Source organism: Medicago sativa, chromosome 4, assembly GCF_051527215.1.
Source record: "Medicago sativa cultivar Bolivia chromosome 4, Bolivia_mono, whole genome shotgun sequence".
Classification (NCBI taxonomy): domain Eukaryota; kingdom Viridiplantae; phylum Streptophyta; class Magnoliopsida; order Fabales; family Fabaceae; genus Medicago; species Medicago sativa.
Window position 1 is genome coordinate 53,781,420 of NC_140752.1, and position 23,704 is coordinate 53,805,123.

General features: G+C 33.8%; 2 protein-coding genes across 2 annotated transcripts; one reads left to right on the forward strand and one right to left on the reverse strand.

Moving 5' to 3' along the window:
- Positions 1-3,697: 3,697 nt before the first annotated feature.
- LOC146929847 (fasciclin-like arabinogalactan protein 15) lies at positions 3,698-7,939 on the forward strand. The gene is made up of 4 exons (XM_085701571.1): positions 3,698-4,570; positions 4,791-5,357; positions 6,645-6,723; positions 7,569-7,939. The coding sequence occupies exons 1-3, from the start codon at positions 3,820-3,822 to the stop codon at positions 6,713-6,715; spliced, it is 1,389 nt and encodes a 462-aa protein (XP_085557697.1). The 5' UTR covers positions 3,698-3,819; the 3' UTR covers positions 6,716-6,723; positions 7,569-7,939.
- A 3,471-nt stretch (positions 7,940-11,410) lies between these two features.
- RFC1 (replication factor C1) lies at positions 11,411-22,446 on the reverse strand. The gene is made up of 22 exons (XM_085701572.1): positions 22,375-22,446; positions 22,135-22,260; positions 20,766-21,338; positions 20,618-20,685; positions 20,378-20,453; positions 20,236-20,297; positions 19,993-20,144; positions 19,698-19,828; positions 19,399-19,587; positions 19,195-19,316; positions 18,906-19,113; positions 17,408-17,461; positions 17,065-17,234; positions 15,995-16,085; positions 14,323-14,504; positions 14,189-14,228; positions 13,381-13,505; positions 12,589-12,661; positions 12,382-12,474; positions 12,049-12,298; positions 11,842-11,898; positions 11,411-11,737 (listed from the first exon to the last, which is right to left on the reverse strand). The coding sequence occupies exons 1-22, from the start codon at positions 22,375-22,377 to the stop codon at positions 11,604-11,606; spliced, it is 2,979 nt and encodes a 992-aa protein (XP_085557698.1). The 5' UTR covers positions 22,378-22,446; the 3' UTR covers positions 11,411-11,603.
- Positions 22,447-23,704: the final 1,258 nt, after the last annotated feature.

Consider the following 23,704-nt stretch of genomic DNA (forward strand, 5'->3'; position numbering starts at 1 on the left):
GGGATACACCAAACCAAACTCATTTAATATTATGACCAAAATCATTGTTAATCATATAATAATGGATTCTTCTACCATTCCACCAAATACTGATTATAGAATTACGTTCCTTAATCACTTCTACTTGTCCTTTATGTAATGTATAGTCCTTTCGTTTTTATGTGATTCATTAGTGTGAGGTACGTAATTAATTGTGCCATACCATTTTTCCAACTTTCTTCTTCACGGCATAAGCCTACTAATACTACTATTTTATCCTCGTTATGTCTTATACTTCCAAATGGTGGTTGATGCCTTGATGTAAGTGCTTATGAGATTTAATTTTATAGACCTAAATCAAATTATGCCATGGCGATAGAAATTTTGTAAACTTCAGTAAACTACATTATACTAGAGAAAGTTTAACCCATATACAATTAGCATGTGAAAGTTTATCTCATATTCACTGATAACTGGACAGACGATCAAGTATAGTGTATGAAGCAAAAAATGTAATGAGTGTAGTAAAGCAAGCGGAGCGAAACGACTATATAAACAAATCTTGAATTTTACTCACTCCGGTCTCAAATATAAAAAAATATTTTTTTTCTTTTCAGATTCATTATTTAATGATATGCATTTGATTTATATTATGTATCAGATACATTATTTATTGAATATACATTCAAAAGTGATAAATAAAAAAGTAACAGAGAGAGAGTAAATGTTCTATATAAAAAAAAAAATGTTTTTTTTTGTAGTGAAAAAAAAAACTGTTTGGTCACATGAAAAATATTATTGAATGATGTCAATAATTTTCTTTATGGCACACAGCTAACTATGTGATATCCTGGATTAAACAAAAACAAACCCCTTGATTAAACCATGCAAATTACAAAAGCAAAACATTGTCAAATTCAGAATATATTTCTCCATCAACCAAAGATTTTTAACTTTGACATTCATGAAAATTAGATAAAAGTAAAGATAAAGCAAAGAAAGATGAATATAGACAGATTAACAGCTTGACGGTGGGGGACAAGTCTCATTCCACACATTGAATACTCGTGTTTGCTAGCTATTGAAAACAAAATAAAGTATGCATCCACTTTTTCTATTTTCTATTTATAATCTTCTCCACTACCAAATCATTTACTTTCCTTTTATATCTTTTCTTCCAAATAATATTATCTATTACACTTTGCTTTTATTCTTCTTTAATTAATATTTTCCAGCTACAAATATTCACATATACAAAATTATATGAATAAACAATTAAATTGGTCATCGTGAGCTTAACTCAGTTGGTATGGACAATGCATAAAATATGCAAGGTCCGGGGTTTGAACCCCGGCCACCACAAAAAAAAACCATTAAGTTGGTCTCTGTCTTTGTATTAAACTTTCAATTCGGTCCCTAACTCTATTAATAACTTAACTGTTTTTGTCAAATGATTCTCAGATTGGTCCTTGACTCTATTAGTCGTTTTGTATTTTGAGTGTTAATGATTCAATGTCTTTTGTATATTATTTAGTGGTTAATGTAATAATGCCTTTTGGATCTTATTTGGTACGTTAATGACTTAAAATGCAAAACAACTAATAGAGTCAGTGACCAATCTGAGAAACGTTTGAAAAAAATAAGGACCATTTTAAGTTATTAATAGAATTAAGAACCAATTCGAGAATTTATATCAAATTGCTGGTTTACTCAAAATTATATATTGCTATAGATGACAAACTTGTATTTTTCTACCAAATAGTGTATAGATAACTTTTTCTTTTCTAGAACGTTTTGTATTTGGTAAATTCCTTATTAAGTGTTGTTTTGGAGTGTTGATTTAGGTTATACTATAGAGTCTATGAAGGACAGAAACAGCTCAGCTAATTGATGATGCTCTATCAAATTACACATATTACCAACAACAAGTGGAAGCTAAGTGGGGTCTACACGAGATTGATGAACCATATGTCACCATAAAAAAGATTGCTGATTTATATTCATATTAAATGAACACAACAATCATGCAACATTTATGAAATATTATTCAACGCTTATATACTAAACTTATTCTATGCGTGCGAATTGTTGTTGTGTGAACTGTGAATGAGTGAGGTAATCCAGCCTTTACAAAAAAAAAAAAAAGGTGTGACTTGAGAATTAGTTTTAAAAGACCTAAGTCGTGAGGTATTTCATTTGCCTTAAATATCTTAATTGTGATGGATTTGAAAGAAAAAAATAATTCAAGGTCGGCAGTTAGTGAATTACCACTTCATCTAAGACCAAAAAAAAATATATATATATCATCCATGCAAGAGTAATTTAGTTATATAAATATTATAATATGTGATCGGCGGGGTTTAAACTTGGAATTTTTTACTTGTTTACTTTATAAGTGAAATTTTGATCACGTGATTACTTGATAAAATAAATAGATTAGACAAACATATTAAGAATGATAAAGTAAAGAGTAATGATATATGAACAACCATTGTTGACAACTTTCAAGACAACTTCCATTTCCTTTATTTCTATTGGTCAAAAATAATAGAGAGAGAAAAAGGAAGAGATAGAATAAAAACATGATGTGAGTATGAGAGAGAAAGTTGTCAAAAAGTTGTTGCAAATTGGTTGTACAAATATCATTTCTCTAAAGTAAATAAGTCTTTACCATTTCAAGATATATTCGTATTTTATATTTTGGAAAAACTATTTTGATTGATGGCTACCATTTTAAAGATTAATTTACAATCTTGAGCATGTTTTTTAACATGTTATGAAAACTCACTAACAAAAAATAAGGTAAAAGATTGTTTAGGTAAAGAAAATATGGTCTTTCTTTATTTAACCCACATAAGGTAAAAGAGACAGCAAAAAAAGATAAACAAATACTATAAGATATAGTCTCATAAATTTTATTGCAACTGACTACTCCCTTCGGTCCTATTTATAAGAGAAACTTGAGTCAACAAAAGTTGATGTATGTAGTTAAAAATTTAGTCCAGATTCATCAACTTTTGTTGACCCAACTTTTTCTTATAAATAGGACCGAAGGTAGTATAAAAGGGAGAATGAAAATGGAAAAACCTTATTATTACGGTTAAGAAAATGTTAACCAACGTTCTAAAGACATCGGTTAAACAAAAAAAAAAATTAGGTTTGTATTGAAAAAATGATATAATTGATACTTAATCAAAAATAACAACTTATATTTTCAAGATAAAAATTATATCTTTAAATTTCTTTAACTAGAGCCGGAAGATAACAACTTATATTTTCAAGATAAAAATTATATCTTTTGATTTCTTTAACTTGTGTCTTGAGGACACAAGTTAAGATTTCCCTTTCTAATACTATACTAATAATGAAAGTGGGTGTGTTTATTTAACCTTCATTAACTCATCACAAGATGTTAGAATCACAAAAAATATCAACAAGGGCCAGGTAGCAGCAGTTGGGAGAGTACTAGACCCCACACTCAACTCCTAGTTCAATGTCACACACCGCACTCTTCCCCTTCAATCATACCCCGCCACGTGTCCTAAGACTTTCACAATGCAACCGACACTTCTTAATTTACCCATACCCCAAAGATTAAAAAAACAAAACCAGCATTACCACCTAAACAAACTCCTCTTAATCACCAAATTAACAACACAACAAAACACCATTTAACAATCATTCATCTCTCTCTCTCTATGTCTATTCTCTTTCTCATACACTCACATTACAACAACACAACACAACACAACACAAACATAAACATAAACATAAACACAGAGGTAGCATTTGGTTTATGTTCTTGTCTGAAAAACAAAACCAAAACCAAAACCTTAAAAAATGGCCATAGATTGCGGCATCTATGGTTTCATCAACATCAAACACCGCACGTTCTTCTTCTTCTTCATTCTTCTTCTATCTTTTTCATCTTCTTCTTCTTCAACGGTTCAAATAAACTCAAACTCAATCTTAGTGGCTTTACTAGACTCACATTATACAGAACTAGCTGAACTCGTTGAAAAAGCTATGCTTCTACAAACACTAGAAGACACTGTTGGTAAAAACAACATCACAATCTTCGCACCAAAAAACCAAGCTCTTGAACGAGATCTTGACCCAAATTTCAAAACTTTCCTCTTAGAGCCACGGAATCTTAAATCTCTTCAGACTTTGTTAATGTCACATATTATCCCAACACGAATCAATGGATCTGTATCCAACAAAGGCGGGTCGACCCGACATAGAACATTGTCGCTTGAGCATCAGTTATTGATACAGGGAAATGAAACATCGCAACAATGGTTGGTTAATGGAGCTAAGATTGTTCATCTGAATGATGTGATGAGACCTGATGGTGTTATTCATGGAATTGAAAGGCTTCTTATTCCAAGGTCTGTTCAAGATGACTTTAACCGTAGGAGGAGTCTTGTTTCTATTGCTGCAATTAAACCCGAAGGTGCACCGGAGGTTGATCCGAGGACTCATCGGTTGAAAAAGCCGCCACCACCGCAGAAGCCTGGCTCTCCGCCTGCTCTTCCTATTTTTGATGCATTGGCTCCTGGACCTTCTCTGGCACCGGCGCCAGCGCCAGGTAATGGAAGCTTTTTAGCACTGACCGACACTTCTGATGGAAGACGTGTCTGGTGTCTGGTGTCAGTGTATGACAGTGTCAATGCCTGACACCAGACACCAATACATCTGATTATATTCAATTTTGTTATTTTGATAAATTATTAGTTGTCAACATGTCAATTGTGTAGTGTCTGGTGTCCGGGTGCTCGAAATTAATTTGTAACTAACTTGTTTTTCAGGACCTGGTGGACCCCACCATCATTTCAACGGGGAGGCACAGGTGAAGGATTTTATTCAAACACTGATACATTATGGAGGTTATAACGAGATGGCGGATATTCTGGTGAACTTAACGTCGTTAGCGACGGAGATGAGTAGGTTAGTATCAGAGGGTTATGTTTTAACAGTTCTAGCACCAAATGATGAAGCTATGGCTAAGTTAACAACGGACCAGTTGAGTGAACCGGGTTCACCGGAACAAATTATGTACTATCATTTGATTCCTGAGTATCAAACTGAAGAGAGTATGTATAATGCTGTTAGAAGATTTGGGAAGGTGAGGTATGATACACTGAGATTGCCTCATAAGGTTGATGCTGAAGAAGCTGATGGGTCGGTTAAATTCGGGCATGGTGATGGTTCGGCTTATTTGTTTGACCCGGATATTTATACGGATGGGAGGATTTCTGTGCAAGGGATTGATGGGGTTTTGTTTCCACATGAAGAAAAAGAAGAGGTTGTTGATAAGGCTGTGACCCAAGAACGGAAGGGTAAACCCGCTAAGGTTGTGGCCAAGCAAAGAAGAGGTGCGTTGCTTTGATTTTTGTTTTCTTGTTCACTTTTTCCTTTATTTTGTTTGGGTGTGTTTTAAGTCAAGAAGAAAATAGGGAAAAAGTACAAAAAGGTGATTATGATGTGTTCAATTTGGTTGGATTAAAATTTTCTTTGCGTTTAACTTTATGTGCTATGCTTTTGGATGTGATTCTTGTGGTGTTTTGTTGAAGCTTGGAGGTAGAAATAATTGTGATGCAAGCAGAAGAAAGTATTTACTTTGACATTGGTTTATTAGGGAAGAAAAGAATTTTCAAAGAGAAGTGTCTAGACTAAGTGTGTGTTTGGCTTTGCCATGATAAAAATTTATGTAGTTAAATTGACTTTTGTTTAAGTTAGTCGATATAAAGTGATTTATGTTTGGAAACCTTCGCGAGAAAGTGAATAGAACAATAAGTTAGAGGCTCTAATTATAGAAACCTTCATGTTTATATTATAGAGACAAAACTAATTCTACTCAAGAACTCCTTAAACATGTCAAAATCAACTTTTTCAGTTCAGGATCACTTTTGAGAGACAAAAATGATTCCAAACATGCACTAAGACTTATATTATAGGTGATCTCTTGAAGTGGGCCTGTGGAATATGTGATTTAAGTTATACAATTGTAATATGGTGAACTTGAGTTGTTGATGTCCAAGTATTTTTCTTTGCTAAATTGTTTTCTTCTGATATACGGATGTTAGGTTTGATTTTTAGGAAATATAGAGAATTGATGTAGCAAATAGATTACTTAAGGTTTAAGAAACTAGTCTAAACCTTAAAAAAGAAAAGGTCTTAACTTCTTTCTAATATTAAATATATAAAGTGGTTTTCCTATACATGTCACTGAAAATTGCAAGGCAACTAACAATGAAAGCTTTAGCATTTTGAACTAAATATCAAATTAAAAATAAACAAGATAGTGTCACATCACTGTAGTAATGAATCTTTTTCACTTGGAATGGTTTACTAATTTGATGGGACCTTCAAGTATAACAGGCACAAAATTCACCGTTGAATTTATTTACTAATTGCCATTTGTATTATCTATATCTCCCACCAAAATCTTTGTGCAAGCCTTGCACAGAGAATAGGGCAACTAAACGGTTGGCTTGTTAAATGAATTTATTTCCTTTTGTATCTTTGACATGCTGTGACATCAAAGTTCTTCATATCTAACTTTGCATGGTTCCTTTTCAATGATACTTTATAGCTTGTAATAATTAAATAGAGATCACTACATAATATCTCTTTAAGCTAAAGTTTGACTGAAATGACAGGAAAATTGCTGGAAACGGCTTGCTGGATGCTTGGAACCTTTGGACAGCATTCTAGATTCAATTGTCAATAAACAAAAAAGTGAGATTATTGCTTCATTTCTTGTGATTCCTCCATGATAGCTAGCTCATTAATGTTTGCTTATTAACTTGAACAAAATATTAAATCATTGAAATTTTCATCTGTTTCGCTTGATGTTCTCGTAGTCATGTTGATGTTACTGAAAATGCTCCTTAGTTGGTGAAAGTAGATGATCAATGCAGGTTCTCTAACCTTTGGTCTTAGGAATTGGATTCCCTATATTCACATAGTTGCAGATCTCGGCCCTTGAAATATTAGATGACTCATATTTCATTCAAGTTATAATTTAATCTGATTTGGTGAAATCATGAGTCATCTGATCTTCATCCGAGATCCCTTGGCTGCGTGTTTTCCATGGTTGTAGGGAATCTGAGGGTGGATTGACTTGTTTAAGTTTATAAATTGCCTTAAACACTTGTGAGATTAATTGGAAGAACTCTTGAAAACAGCTTACGACATGTTCATATGTTGTAAGCTTATTTTCATAAGCTCTGTAGGATAGCTTATACGGAAACAATTTAACTTATTTTTTTCTTTTAATATAGAAATAGCTTATAAATAAGCGCTTATCATTATAAGCGCTTATGCTATAAGTTGCAATTTAAGTTGTTTATCCAAACGGGCCCAGAGTCCTTGGACCTGGTGGTTGTGGTGATTAGCAACTTCTCCCTCTCCTTCCCCCATGTGATTTCAAATCCAAAATACCAAATCATAAATAAATAAGCATTACTTCTTTTTAATTCCATATTTTGGTTTCTAAGTTTACCTAACCATTTAATTAGCTTTCTAAGTTTACTTCAACATTATTTATTAGTACATTCTAACAGATCATGCTATGATTGCAGATGCACAGAAAATTCCAAAGATGTAAAAAGTCAACGGAATATGAAGGCCAGCTTTACTTGAATGAATGGTTAATAGCAGCTGCTATAATATGGGTTTGGTTTAGCCAACTTTTTGTTTTTTCTTCTCCCTCTTGATTTTCTCTTTGTTGATTTGGGTCCTTGATGAGAGCACAAAGGTTTCTATATAGTGCATATATTATTAATATATATGTAATTAGGTTCAATTAGTACTGCTGCTATTATAATTCAATAGAAGGTTGTGGGGTGAAAAGGTTTTGTGTAATAAGAAGGGCGATAATCCGTTCCCGATTCGGTAAGTAATTTTACTCAAGAAATTGAAGATGGAATAATAAAATTATTCTTTACTGTAATATGATCTTTTATGGCTGCCTCCTTATGTCTCTCTATTTTCACATGTCTTTGTTTTGTTATCTTCTGGCAAAATTTGTCGACTTTGCCTGTTTTTGAATCTGCATTGATCTTGACTTGTGGTGTAAAAACCGAATTGAATCGGATGGTTTAACCAATTGAACCGTAAATTGGTACTATCTATAATTTAGTTCTTTGGTTATGCTTTTGTTTAGCTTTGAGCAGTTTAATGCAGGTAAATTTTAACTTAGAAGGATTTGCTAAGTTTTTTTTTTTTTTTTTGGTCGAAAGAGATGAAGGATTTGCTAAGTTTGAGTTTTGAAGAATTGATCAAGACTTTAGTTACAAGCTCACATTATGCCCTCAAAGTGGTTTGAAATATGGACTTCAGATGTTTGTGTACTACCAATGCTAATTTCCCTAAACTGTGAAATTATCATAATTCAGGATTTAAGTGTCAATGAGGGAATTTCTTTTTCTAGAATAACCTCCTTAAAACAAATTCACTATACCACACTCCTCCAATTGAACATCTAATACTTTGCAAGCATGACTCCTCAACTAATTTTCTTTCATATAAGTGGGAAGTTGCTTTTAGGAGATGACATTTTCCAACTTCTCTTTTTTCGTATAACGATTTTGGTTTAAAAAACTGTTATTAGCATGGGTATAGCCGATGCTAATGGACAATTTGATATTTTCTTTTCGCATAGACTACATAGAATTCTATAGCAATGGTAGTGCATAGTATCACACTGACTCATCGTAATTTTGACACACTTAGCCGATAAGTCGATGTTGGAAATCATAATCAAACGAAGGAGTCTTCTTCAAAAAATAATCAAATGAATGAGTAATAGTTACTTTGAAATCGAGCAAATACTTGAGTGTCTTTCATTGATGTTTGAAGTAAGAAACACTAAAGGTATTGCTTATAACTTTCATTGATCAACTACCGTGTCTTTCAATTATATTTAATTGGAAGAGTTGGGTATATTGCAATGTTAAAAATGTGGGTACCAGAACTTTTTTCTTCTCTATTATTTTCCATTGATTACTAGACAGAAGATAATGGACATTATTTAAATTTTGAAGCTGTGGATGCCTACCTGTGTCTTATATAAAGAAGCAAAGTAAATGTGGTAAACTATCAAATTGATCTTTGACTTTCAAACAGATTGAAATATTTAGTAGTAAAATGAAGTTACACACATGGCTTATAAAGTGGACTTAAGTATATATGAGATGGGATCAAGGCTCAGATCAACATATAAAGATATTATTGAATGGTTAAGACTTAAGAGTCAAATAACTATAATGTGATTTATTCTTTGTATAAGCATAAAAAAAATTCAGGATATTTTAGATATCATGAGCAGCATAATAATAGGAAGGGATACCAAAAATGTGGAGAGTTGTTCATAAATCAATGCAAAGTACTTGAGTTATATATGTTTCTAAATCACATCCATTTTTCTTATAATCTTCTGAGCTGGTAAAAGAAATGGTATATTAAACATAAAAACATCAATTTGACTTAAGGGATCATAGTCACTTTGGTCTCTGAATGTGTAATGAGTAGTCACAATAGTCCTCTCAATGTATCAAAATTCCAAAATAGTCCCTACTGTGCATTTTTTGTTCTTCTGGAGATTCATAGTCGTGGAGGTTAGGGTAGACCCCATTGATGTAAAAAAAATTATCTGGACCAAAAAAGGGAAATTATACAACAAAGAATGTGACAGAGTCATAGTGGAATTTTTTTTATTCTTTGTCCATGCCCAACACTCTGTCCTCACATGGTTTTTAATAGTTACAATAAATTTGGGTGGTGTTTTAAACAAGGGTGCAACATATACAAAAACTGTAATAGAAAGTGAGTCAGGGACAATGGTTGGATGAAAAAGAAAAATGAAGATGAAAATGGTATGGGAGGTGTAAGATAGTATCATGAGATTAGATACATCAAATGATAAAGTAAGCTCTTGTGAGGTGCGTGACATGAATAGGTCACGTAACCTAGCATGCACCTTTTCAATTTCCTTTTTCTTTTACTCACTTTCCTATACACATCTAAGATAAAATATTTCAAGTAATTTAGATGGCTAAGAAGTGGTTTCTTCAAATTACACTGCATTTCACTACCTTATCAATAATTTATTAGGACTTATCTACTTGCAGATGGACTTGTTGGAGAGTTTGAAAAATCTTTTGAAAATAGTTTAATATGTCAATAAACTAATTTCAGTAAACTTCGGATATAACTTACAAAATCCAGCTTACAATTTATAGGAAAATATCCCCCCAAAAAAAGTATAAGATTTTTTTAATACACATTTTATTTTAGGTTAACAATCACATTTTCTTTTAGTTATAAGAAAAGTTTATATGATAAACAGATGGCACATGGATGCATGCATTACTTCTGAATCAAAACACTATTCTTTGTCCTATATATCACTTCTCAAGACAATAAACAATACAAGAAAAAATGATACAAAATTCGCAGAAATACTCATTTAGACATAATTTAGTATAGAGCTTATATAAATATAAAATTAAAGCGAGATTGCACCCCTCCCAAGGTTTTTGTTGATTATCACAAACACTTCCTCTAGTTTTAAACTCAAATTTACCGAGGTCTACAGTTCAATTTTTCAATTGACATAGAACCCCCACCCCCTCCCCCTCTTCTGTTTACATCGTTTGACTCTGTTAAAAAACACATGTTACTCACATTAGGCTCTCGACATAGAAGACATTACTCTTTTCCTGTAATTTCTTCATTTCGCATAACTCAAATATATGTTCTACCATTTCATTATCACGAGGTGATTAATCTTAACAGTGTATTCCATCGTTTCATTACTTGTTTGATTTGATGCTTATCTAAAGCATAACATAAGTACTAATATCACCGAAGCAATTGGGGTTTTGGAAAGAAGCATGCAGGGTGAGTGATAAAGATTGATGGCAGAAAAGCCTCAAATCAAAGTTGTATCCATATCCATAGTAGAGTTTAACATTGGAAACTTGCCACATCGATGAGTTAAAATAAAACTTGCCACATCGATGAGTTAAAATATACTGAATTCATTAAAAATGGAAGTTGAGGGAATAAGGTTGTGAATCAGCACCGAGTGGCTTCTTCGCTCTTCTCTGCAAATCAATTTGGGAGTTTCTTGCTTCTTTAAAAAAAAAAAAAAAAATTGGGAGTTTTTACTAACATCAACAACCAACCCTTATACCACCCAGTGAAATCGACTTCACAGATCAAACTACATAGCATTTACCTCAACTGTTTCTAATGTCATATTTCTAATCTTATATCTTCTAATATTTCTATTCATCTGATGCAACATTTTCTTTGGTGAATCTGTTCTTTTGTGCTTTTTACCACCTATCACTAAATCATATACAACATTCCCAATCTTATAATTGTACCATAAAACTTTTCTTTTAGTTTGAGGTGATTTTATATCACAAGGCATCATTTGCATTTAAGAAAAACAGTCACAATACATAGGTTCACGAAATCCTCCTAGAAAACTTTCTAAAAAACAATTCAAAAATTTAGAAAGACCTAACATCAATTACATGAATAGTAGGGTTCATATACAACTCGTCCAAGTAATGTCCCCAGAAAAAGGCACGTTTAATAATACTTCACCTTTTTCTTTTTGCAGGAGTCTTTGACGTTTGAGCACCCTTCTGCGCAGATGCAGAAGCACCTTTACCTCTACCACCGGATACTTTCTTGGAACTTCCCGATCCCTTCAATTCCAATTCTACTTGCACGCCTGCATAAACAAACATAGATCATAAATCAGCTACACTCTTCTATTTAAAGGATAAAATTGCCCAAAATTCAAATCAATAAACATGCCAATAGCACATGTCTTACCCTTTGAATTCCAACTTTGAAGTTCTGACTTCAGCTTCTCGCCAGTTGCGGCACCTTCTATTGCATCATGCATCATAGAATAATGTATAAGGAATCAATTAATGAGAGTAATATAGTGCTATAGAGTTCCAGTCATTAGAGTCCAATGATTGTGGATCTATTGTAAGATATGAAGAATAATAGAAAGAAAAAAAAAACATTACTAACCTGACTCATCTACGTCAGAGGTGTTCTCTTCTTCACTCTCATCCAAAGTGTTGCCACCATCACCCTGTTCCACTCCTTCATCAGCTGGTTCTAAAATAGCAGCAATCCGCTTCTTGGGTGCCTTTTTTATTCCAGGAAGAGTAATTAGATCCGCAGCTCTAACAGTCCGAGTTTTGCTTAGCTCTTTGTATGCTTTTGTCAAGGCTGACTTAACGGCAGGCTGTATGCCATCTAGCGGATTAGGATGACCCTGATGAATAGAATATTAAAAAATTAACACTGAGGTTGAGATCACTGAGGTAAAGAGACAAGTGTTACATATAGTTGAGGAACCTTGAATTTCGATAACTCTACTATAGTGTCAAAATCTTCCTGACTGATTGAATATGTGTTCATAAATTCCACAACTTTCTCAACAGCTTCAGCCTGATAATTTCCAGAAAGCCATGCATGAATAAACTAAAATTCAACAGTTCGGCTTAAAACATTTCATGTCTGAAACAAAAAGTTTCCTTAAAAAAAACATAATGTACTACCAACCTTAGGCAGAACTCGGAGGGGTTCTGTCAAGTTCTTAAGAAGAGTAGTAAGGTATTCCAGGCGAATAGTATCCCTGCAATATGTTGTGAAAGCACAATGAATCTACAAGACGATGTTGTAATGAAAACCTTTGCCTTTTAAAAGTCTATTGGACATAATAACCTCCATACCCTAAGGGTGTGTTTGGATGGAGGGTTTAGGAGGGGAGGGTTTCCTTTTCATTTTCAAATTACGGACACTATGAAATGTTTTTATAACCTCCATACCCTAAGGGTGTGTTTGGATGGAGGGTTTAGGAGGGGAGGGTTTCCTTTTCATTTTCAAATTACGGACACTATGAAATGTTTTTTAAAAAGTTAATATATTAACATGATAAACGATCATATACACTTCAATCACACTTAATTTATTTTAGAAAAACATGTTATATAATCCGTAATTTAAAAATGAAAAGTAAGCCCTCCCTTTCCTTCCCCTCCTAAACCCTCAATCCAAACACACCCTAAGAAACAGACATGCATGCATAGACCACGACGAAATTACAACCCAGAATTTTAGAAGTACATAGTTCCTAACATTGACTTGTATGTTAACACAACTAAAAATCAGCTTATTGTCAGCTGATCAAATTCACAGGGTTTAAGCTACACTTGGTTTCCATCCAAAACCTTACCAAAATAATCAAAGGCTTACAATTAATTTGCAAGTACTGACGTCACCGGATGAAATTAGACTCTCTGAACCAGATGCATGAGAAAGCGTGATAAAGTAAAATGTTGCACTCATATTTACCTTCCCGAACTAGATCCGCGAGATGCAAGAATATGAACATGCAGGTCATCCATAAGCCTCATGTTTTTGCCCATTGTCGAGTTCTTCCCCAGCCACCCACCAAATCGGTTGAAATTTCGTTCTCCCTGCAGAAATAATACCAGTTATGATGCAAAGCTACAAGCATAATCAGGTGAGTTCAATGGGAAAAGAAAAGAAAAAAAACCAGTAGAAAATACCCCACGAAAGCCAGTCACATATGATTATTGTTCAAGATATGAAACCATTTGTTAGACTCTGGATAAATCTTTAGTTATAAAGATTCATTAATCATTCTATATCTCTCTAACCAAGTATTTGGACTGGGGATTGCAACCAAACTAAAAGTCAAATGTCTCGCCTACTCATATTTATCCCATGGGTATGACAATAATATAAGAGCATCCGAAAATTTATCATCACATCATTGTTATGGAATATGCTTATCTTAGATTATCGCTAATAATTTGTTTGCCTATTTTCTTGATTTGTTTCCTTATTTAATTAGGATTAAAAGTCTCATTAGTACGTCATATGTTTTCTATAACAACATGAAGTAGATCAATCATGCTACTACCAATAAATTTTATTATTTTGGGTATTACTTTTTCCAGCCTCCATATCAAACAAGATTAACCCTATAAATTCAACACATAAGACATTCACTTCGAGGACTGTGTTAATATAACATTTTCTGAAACCCTGAGCCAGAAAAATAAAAAAAATAAAAAAAAGGGGGTCAGGGAAGAGATATATATTGCAATGATACGCACGGAACAAACTATTTTACCTGTTCAAGTATTTCCCTACTCCCATGTAGCAATGAAGCACTGAAACAATGATAAAGAGAAAAGATGAACAGGATGGAGAAAAATTCAATAAGGAAATTTCGCTATTTTCCAGAGCGGTGACAAGGCTACGTACGGAAGTATACATGATGCAACAGAACTAGTTTGAGAGAGCTGCCACTGTCGATATCTACGAATCTGTACGTTCACTATATCTCCAGTAGCAATAGACTCGGCAGCACGGGCAATCAGGTTCATGCGCTTTACACCACTGTCATCCTTACCGGCTGAGCTTGGTCTATAATTAATATAATTTTCCTGCCATATAGTGTCAAAAAGAAAAGAAAAAAAATGAGGAATATTGGAACACCAAGTACACAACATTAAGGCAATCAGGGCTATCCGGCAATAAAGTAAAGGGAAAATTACATCGACCTCCCCTAAAGTTTAATGAAACAACATAGACACCCCCTCTATTTTTTAAACAAACATTAACCTCCCTTAAGATCTTTTAAAATAGATAGATACCTCCCCTTTGAACTTAACACCTTACTAACACCATTTGCTATTCTATCAAAACTAAAAAATCCTTTCACCACAAAAAAAAAGTTGATTACCAACAAAAAAAAAAAAACTAAAAAACCTTCACTTTTCCATTGAATGAGAAATCTTCTCCCAACATATCAATGAATATTCCTATTATTAGTACCGTAAGCATCTCAATTCTTTTTTTCTTTTATTGCTTTTGTTTTTAATTTCATTTCACAACTATCATAATTCCCCTAATTCTGCAATTTTCATTGAAGAATATTGCATCATAGGAGTTGCATACCACTTAATCCCAGATTCATCATACACACGTTACATAAATAGTTTGTTCTGTTTGAACACGTTAATTTCGTCACTGTTGTCTACTACATTTGTTGAATTGTCAGACATATAATTCTTAAAACCCATTGCTTTAATTAGGTTTGCAACTCCATTTTTTTGAGTGTAATCACTATAGGGGATTAAAAATTTGGTGATTCTTTGGTGGAAATCGAAAATCCAAAGTATCAATTCTAGAATAGGGATGTTAAAAAAAGTTAAGAAAAGAAAGAAAAACAGAATGAAAAAGGTGGGAGACAGTGAAATACTGTATTTCTGTTTTTGCTTTTAACGGCAGTTGGATAGAGCTTAACGGTAGGGGAGGTTAATGTTTATTGATAAAATAGAGGGGATGTCTATGTTGTTTCATGAAACCTTAGGGGAGGTCTGTGTAATTTCCCCTAAAGTAAATTACTACTGAATATGAAATCTGCAAAAGCTATTTTTAACTATTATATTATTCCATGTAAATGAATATTCTTCACCACTTCCAACCCTGAGATATGATTGCATTAGCAGCAAACACACAGGCCCAAATAAATCTATATAACCTTCCCTTGAAGAAAATTCATGAATAAGAAGATTATGCAAGGACCAATTAATATGGCAGGTTTTAAATATTTTTTGAATATGGCCAATTCCAACATATACTATTTGGCAAGTTAAATGGTGTTAATGTCATTTTAATTTTAACAAAATTTAAGTTCAATCAGCCATTGTGATTTTTATTAACTAGATATGTTGATTTTGCAGACATATAAGGCTTGATTATAAAATGAGAAGCCAAATTATTTGGTCTATCAAAGTTGAACAAGGTTAATGCAAGAGGTGGTGTAAAACACTAGACCACTAAGTACAAATTTCATTATATAATTGGCCTGCTAAGATGAATGAGTCCCAAACAAAACAAGGCATAAAAAATTGGAAATGAATTAAAGAACCTGGATAAGTAGAGGAACAAGATCAGGGTCACTCATGCTAAGATTAATCCTCTCATCCATTTTCATCTTTCCAGCATTAAAACCAAAAAGCCTACAAGACAAAAAAAAAAAAAAAAAAGTGTCATGCAATTTAATTTAGTCACAACCTTCTGGACAGTTAATGCTTCAGATTTCAAAGGACGAAATCTTGTCATGCAGAGCCCACCTTGAATCTCTGATGAAATGAGTCAAATGACAACAAATTAACAGATCTACAACTTATCATAAACCTTATAAATGTCACCACATTCACACACGTGTCATTGAGGAACTAAATAGAGATTACAGATTAACCATTGAAATGAAATTCAGGATCCTCATAATCATTCCAAGGTGGCATCACACGGAGTGACAACTGTTATTTACAGGAACAAAAGATAGCAAAACCAAAAAGTATACTCCTCTGGAATGAAATAGAAGCAAAAAGGTAGTTGAAAAGTTGATGTATGTGGACTTAATTTTAAACCACATAATCAACTTATCAGCAACCATTTTGGCTTATATTTCATGCTGGAGTAGTATTTTATAAGGATTTTATATATATAAAACTGCTACCAGAAGGCCACAACAATTGAGCCCTTACAGTCAAACATATATTTTTCCTTACCCTATCAAATTATATTATTACATGAACTTGAAAATCCAGACAGCCTCCGATTGAGGCTATGTACGAAAGTTATCCCAAAATCCAGCTATAATTAGATGATATTTGCACCAAAACTAATTATGTAAGAATAAAAATTTATTTTAAAAGCCCTTAATATAAGCACAATCGAACTGCAATGTCATGAACGAAAGCACGGAATATCAGAGCAATCTGATCACATGATTTGACAGGCCACTGAGGGTCTGGGACTAACAAAAAAGGTTAATAAAATGTAGCAGATTTAATGGAGAAGAAAATAGGAAGTCAACACAATCACAAATATTGAGAACAAAGATACACCAATCAAGCCAAAAGGAAATTAGAATCAAGAGTATGACAATAAAGCATGTTTAAGTGCAGTACTTAGATGATATGAATATCATACTTATCAACAGCTGTGAACGGTGAAATGTCTTCATCTTTCGCATTGGTAAGTAACCGCTGCCTAATATCATCGTAGTTGATAACTGACATGGAGAGGCCCATATATTGTAACTGGTTTAGTGCCATGCGCATATCTCCATTAACTCTTTCTGCTAATTCCTCAAGAGCAATCTAAAACAAACATGATGAATGATTTAAGAAAATACATTAGTCAATATGAATTTACAAAAAATTGTGAGACGGATATCAATGATTCCAAGAAATTGTGTACCCTCATAGCCCACAAAATCAAGTAGAGTAAAGCTCTCCAAGATATAAGATAGAACTATGTTGGCAGAAATTACCTCATTAACTTGAAGCCCTTCAGCCTTAGCAACCTCCATAAACTTCTTTGCCATCTGGCATAAATAAAAATTTCAGTTTTAAGCTGACACACCTCGGCATGCTTGTTTTAACATATTAAGCATATTTTCAGACTTAAAAACTAAAGCTACAAGCTGTAAAATAACTCACATTCAAGAGTAAGCAGGTTTGATACAAAAACTTAGACAATTAGACCCTCATATATGATACACCATATGCCATTAGCAATGAAAGTCACTTTCATGAGGATAGAACAATATTTTTTTTATTCAGATATACCCCATCTTTCAATAGGGGGCGGAGGGAAAACAGTGGGATAACATACTACATATCACTATGTCAAAAAAGTAAGAACAGACAATTTTTGCATCCATCTCAAAACTGTTGAATGATTTTAAAGTTGACGCAAATGTTAAGACACGGAACAGAGTTGCACTTGGATGAGGTTATTTCACCCAAAACTGGTGAATGACTTTAAAGTTGAAGCGAAACTTATAACATTGAATGGAGTTACACTTGGATGAGGTCATTTCATTTGCTATCCAATTATTATTTATTCGTCACTGCATTTACTATTAATATTTTTGCTGAGTATAAGAATTTTCCTCATTTAATTTCACTTTACGAAGGCTAACCTCCCTTTTTTCTTTTTTCTTCTGAATCTTCCCTTTTTTCATTATCTTCTTTATCAAACTAGATGAACGTGAATTTTCTTAAAATATGAGACCAGCCCTAGATATTTCACCTAGGACGTAGTTTAAAATATGGAGATGAGAGAATAAGTATACTTTCTCTATATATAAGATTTACGAACTTTAACCAGATTCACTTAAGGGTAACAAGATAGCCAAACTAAGTCATCATAGATGAAAACTCAGATCATTGAAAACTAATCCAAAGTCAAGATCAGATCATACGCAACACCAAATTATTAGAGATTCAAGAAAGTCACACATTAAACTTGGCCAAAGTGGAACAGCAATATCGCAAGACAGACAGACATGTAAGTTAATGTTGAAGTTTATGACATTCAAGAACTGAGCAAGCTTAATTAATAGAAATAAAACAAGTAAATCGTGTTCTTGTTCAATAGTCAAGTAACATAATGTGGTCATGAAAAAGAGAGTAATTATTAAACAAAAGGACATATTAGAAATCAAATATTAGCCTTGATAAAAATGGTATATTTATCTCCCATAAGTATTGAGCAATAACAACACTCATTCGTTCAAGTAAATGGCAAAATCAACTCTATTATGGTGAATATAGACAACCATAAAACAATTGGCGGGGCCACCCCTAATATTTGTACAAACAAGGGATTGCTATTGTTTTCACATGTTAAATAAATAGAACTTGAACAAAATGACTTGATGAAAAGAGAGAAACAAAAGGACATAATCTAAATGAATGATGATTTTAAATTTTATATAAAAGAGAAGCAATAGCATCTAGCAGTGAGCGGTATGCAAGAAAGACCTGTTGCTTTGTAGGCTTCCGGTAACTAAGAAGCAAACAGTAGTTCATTAGGCTCTTCAGTTTCTGACTGTAACGGTCATTACAAATGCAGATAATAGGAATTTTTGATATCTTGATGCTAGCAATAAGATCAGCAACACCACCCCTATCACCAGCTGACATCCCATCAACCTCGTCCATAATGAGCACAGTTTTGGACTGCTTTGACCTGAAATTTACAATTAGAGAGACTTAACAATGTGTAAGTTATTGACTCACAGATTACTTATTACGATAATGAGTGACCAACCTATCCATATTACGACCAAGGGCCTCATTGGTCACAAGTTCCTTGATAGAATTTGCATTGCTTCCACTAATTCCTTTTTCAATTTTGCTGTCAGCTTTTCCACGGCTATCACTAGCATTTACCTTCAACACAAACATGGACATGCGAGGAAAATCAGTTGATGAAATACCATTGGCACATAAATTTCATAAGAAATGTCCCCACCTCTATGGCTTGGAAACCAAGCTCCTGACACACCAGCTTTGCTGAAGTTGTTTTGCCTATACCAGGGGTTCCACTTAACAAGACAGCCTTTTTAGAAGCAGGGTCATTCTGCTTTTTTCCTTTTTTATTACCACCAGTGTTAGAAAATTGCTCGTGCCAACCTTTCAACCAAGTTCGAAGCTGTGCAACCTATTTACACATTTAAGAAAAAGGAAAATGATGATCCATATCCAAGTATACATATGATAAAAAGAAACCATTGAAATATGGTAATGACTGATGAGGACAAGTTATTGTACCAGTGACTGATTCCCTATGATATCCTTGGGATTTTTAGGTCGATGTTTCTCTGTCCATGTCAAATTAGACTGAGCAGTAGCAGCTTTCTTAGGCTTGGCTTGGTTGGAAGGTGAGTATGAAGGCAAAGAGGCTGCATTTGTGATAAAGGAATGCAACTCAGAACATAAATAAATAAACAGCCTTTGATTGAACAGCTTTACTCTAAGAGCTGCTGCTAAATCTTCAATACTAAGAAGGGCAATCAAAAGGACAACACAAGTAATGTAAAACTACAAAATGTTTTATAGGGTTTACCCTTTGTTTCTGCTTTCGGGAGAACTTTTGACGGAGATGGCACTGGAACAGCCTTAGTCACAGATTTCTTGCATTCCTCTTGCTTAGGAGCTTTTGCAGGTTTAGATGCCCGAATCATGTCAAACAATCCATCTTCTGTGAGGAATGAAGTTCTATATAAAGAGAAACGTAAGCATTAGCAAAATATGAAAACTTTTTAAACTACCTAGTAATATTTAAAAGTATAAATATAAGAGTGCCAACCCTAGCTCTTTAGCTTTTTCAGACTTTCTTCCCCCAATATCATCATCACATAACAAATAGTTCTGCAAACAAAAATGTTAATCACATACTGATTAAGTAAATTTAATTCATAATTGCAATTGAATAAAAAGCATTTTATTACTGTTTTCTTGCTGACTGATCCGGTGACACGGCCACCATGGCGTTTGATCAAATCTTCCGCTTCTTCTCGTTCCAAACTGTAAACAAACATAAAAACTGAAGAGAGTGAAAATGACATGAAATAATCAATATCCTAAACACTGAATATGGAAAGAGAACCTAAACATCAACAAAATAAGGTAAACAACTCATTGGTGAAATAAGTTCCGCTTGGTGCAAATCTAGAGATTTATGTGAATACCTGTCCAGTGTTCCACTAATTACAAACGTTAAACCAGCTAAACAGTTAGGAGCACCTTCAGGGACTTCCTGGAACATGAAAGAAGTTTCAGATAATCATCAAAGAAAAAAATTTGATTGAAAGATCCAGATATTTGATAAATTTGAACCTTTTCTCCCTTGTGTGGAGGATCTTTTCTTTCACCGAAATTCATGAATCCACCCCTACCACCGCCCCCTCGGCCCCTTCCACCAGATGCTTGTGCTGAGGCTCCTCTTCCACCACGACCCCTTCCACCAGATTTAGCAGCAGACGCATCATTTTTCTCGTCATCTTCATCATCTTCTTCCATAGCTGCAGATTTCTGGGCGGTTCCCCTACCACCCCCTCGGCCCCTTCCACCAGATGCTGGTGTTGATGCTCCTCTTCCACCACGACCCCTTCCACCAGATTTAATAGGAGTCACAGCATCTTTCTCATCCTCTTCATCACTTTCATCCAAATCTACAGGTTTCTGGGCGATTCCCCTACCTGATCCACTCTTCAATTTTTTAGTAGGAGTGGAACCAGCTACCTTCTTTTGATTAGTTGGCGGAACAGAGTCATCTCCGTCATCTTCGTTAGTCTTTCTTTTAGCAGGTATCACTTGCGTTTCTACCTCATCTTTCGCCTTTGACTTATCAGTATTAAAATATTTGCTAGTTTTCCTTCTGCCCGAGCTTGCTTGACCTTCAGCAGGTACCTGCAAAAGGACATTTTTTTTCCTTAACACTCGCAATTTTTCATATATCAAAAAACCAACTAGTCCTAAAACCCTATGAAGAGACAATTAGTTCCTTGAATTATGAATCTCCTGATGAAACCAATTAAGCGAGCGATCATTTACGAAGAACCATTCTTTAATCACTAATACAAATCTATCTATTAGCAAAACGAAAGCTTTGATTTGTTCCACTCCTTGGTTTAATTAACACGTGACGCCCGGTCCAGACCCATGTAGACACACGTGTTATTACTGCTACTGTTTATTGCCATTTGTTACGAAGGGGAACCGGCACGAAACATACAAATGCGTTTAAACCTCCTCTCTCACGCGCGCATATTATTTTTAAGTAAACAAATTATGGTTACTTCCATCTTTGACGGAAATCGTATCCGGGTAACTGTTAAAATAAGCCAATTAAAAGTATTCATAGCAGTCAGCATTTTCTTGTTAAAAATCAACAATTTCCTATTAAAAATGGGCCATGCTCAGTTAAAAAAAAACATCAAATAATTTTACTTGTACATGCAAACAAACCTCTACACAATAATCATGCAAAACAACATTTTAGTTCAGTGGCCAATGTAAACATGTCAAAAAAAAAAAAAAACTTTCGCATTCTTCAAATTACATAGTTTTTCATTCATGCATCATACAATTGAATCTACGAATTCTGAAGCAAAATCATTATCTTAACTTAACAGAAGAAAAAAACTAAAGAAAATGAATTACAAAAATCAAGTAAATGGAAACAAAAAAATGTAATAGGACTAACCGTTTTGGCCGGGTCGGGTTTAGCCGGAGGAGGCTTGGGTTGATCGGAGGGTTTGTTGGAGGAGTTACCGGCGGCGGCATTGTTGGGCTTATCGTGTGTTTTCATGAACCATTTTCTTATGTCACTCTGAAATTCGAAAATTGAAAGATTAATAAAAAGAAATATTAGATAAAGAAATTGAAAGAGGAAAATCGATTGAAGTTGAAAAAGAAAGAGGAAGAAAGAAGAACCCTAAGATACCATTTGTGCGTCGAGGCGGGAGAACAGAAAGAAACTTTGTTCGAGCTGTGTTGTGTTGTGTGAGTGTGATGTGACTGCAGGGACTCTTTGTGCTCTCTAATATTGTTATTTTTTATTTTTTTGTGTTGACAAATGCTCTTAATATTATTTTTTAATAAATAATAAATAAAATAAATTTGAGCTTGTTGAAGAAGGTTTCTCAAACTCCTGGCTTTTATGAAAGTGATCTAATTTTTATTTCTTCTTATTCTTTCTTTTTATATTATCCAACATTATCAAGTAAGTATTCACCGATGATGATATATTTTTATTCTGAATTATAAGAGCATCAACAATGGAGAATCCATCCTATTTAGACTCTAATCTACGACAATATGTGATTACAATACTCAGAAAGTTTACTACAAGATTCACGAAGTATCAATATTTTCTAAGTTCAATGTCCCTCATCATATCTGCTTCCTAGATATGATGAATTTTCAGCAAGGATCTTGACTTAGACAATTCTATTTAATTTTCTAAAGTCCATGAGGTTCAAGTGTTTAAAGTCTCTCGCCACTACTGGGCAAACATGAAGATGGTTGAGTTTGTATATGTGTTGATATATAAAGTCATTGATAGGATGATTACTCTCTTAAAGGATAATACAATGAAATATATCAATTCAAATGTACTTCGAGTTGATTTTATGATGTGATTCCTAACTCATATTCTTGATTTTTCTCTTTTATAAGAACATAACATTTTTCTTTTTATGAACGTCGACATAATTGGTCTTTCTTCTTTAGATTTTTTCTTGAAGATTCAACTCGACGTGGACAAATAGATCAACAAATTTAATTGCTTGAATAGACCATTGAGTAAAGAGAAATTGGATAATAAGACTAAATAAAGTACAAAGAGTCCTTAGATAGATTGTGCGACATTGTACTTTTTTACCGTTGTCTATATTTGTTTGAATTGAACAAGATGTCTTTTTGCTAAATGACGTGTAATTTTTTTAATTGTAGTCAAGGGAGTTCCTTTGTTGGGGCTTCCGGTGGGAGTGAACCCAAGGCGTCTTTCGACTTGGGATCCTTTGTTGGACCTTATGAAACGAAAGCTTAACTCGTGGGGGAACAAGTATGTTGGTCTTGGAGGGTGGATAGTTTTTCTCGACTCGGTGTTAAACTTGGTTTCGATTTTTTACCTATCTTTCATGAAGATGTTGGTTAAAGTTTGGAAGAAAATTGTTAGAATTCAAATAGAGTTTCTACGGGGAGATGTGATGTGGGTGGGGTGGGGGGTAAGACTTGTTGGGTAAAGTGGAGAACGATGTGTCAACCTCGCC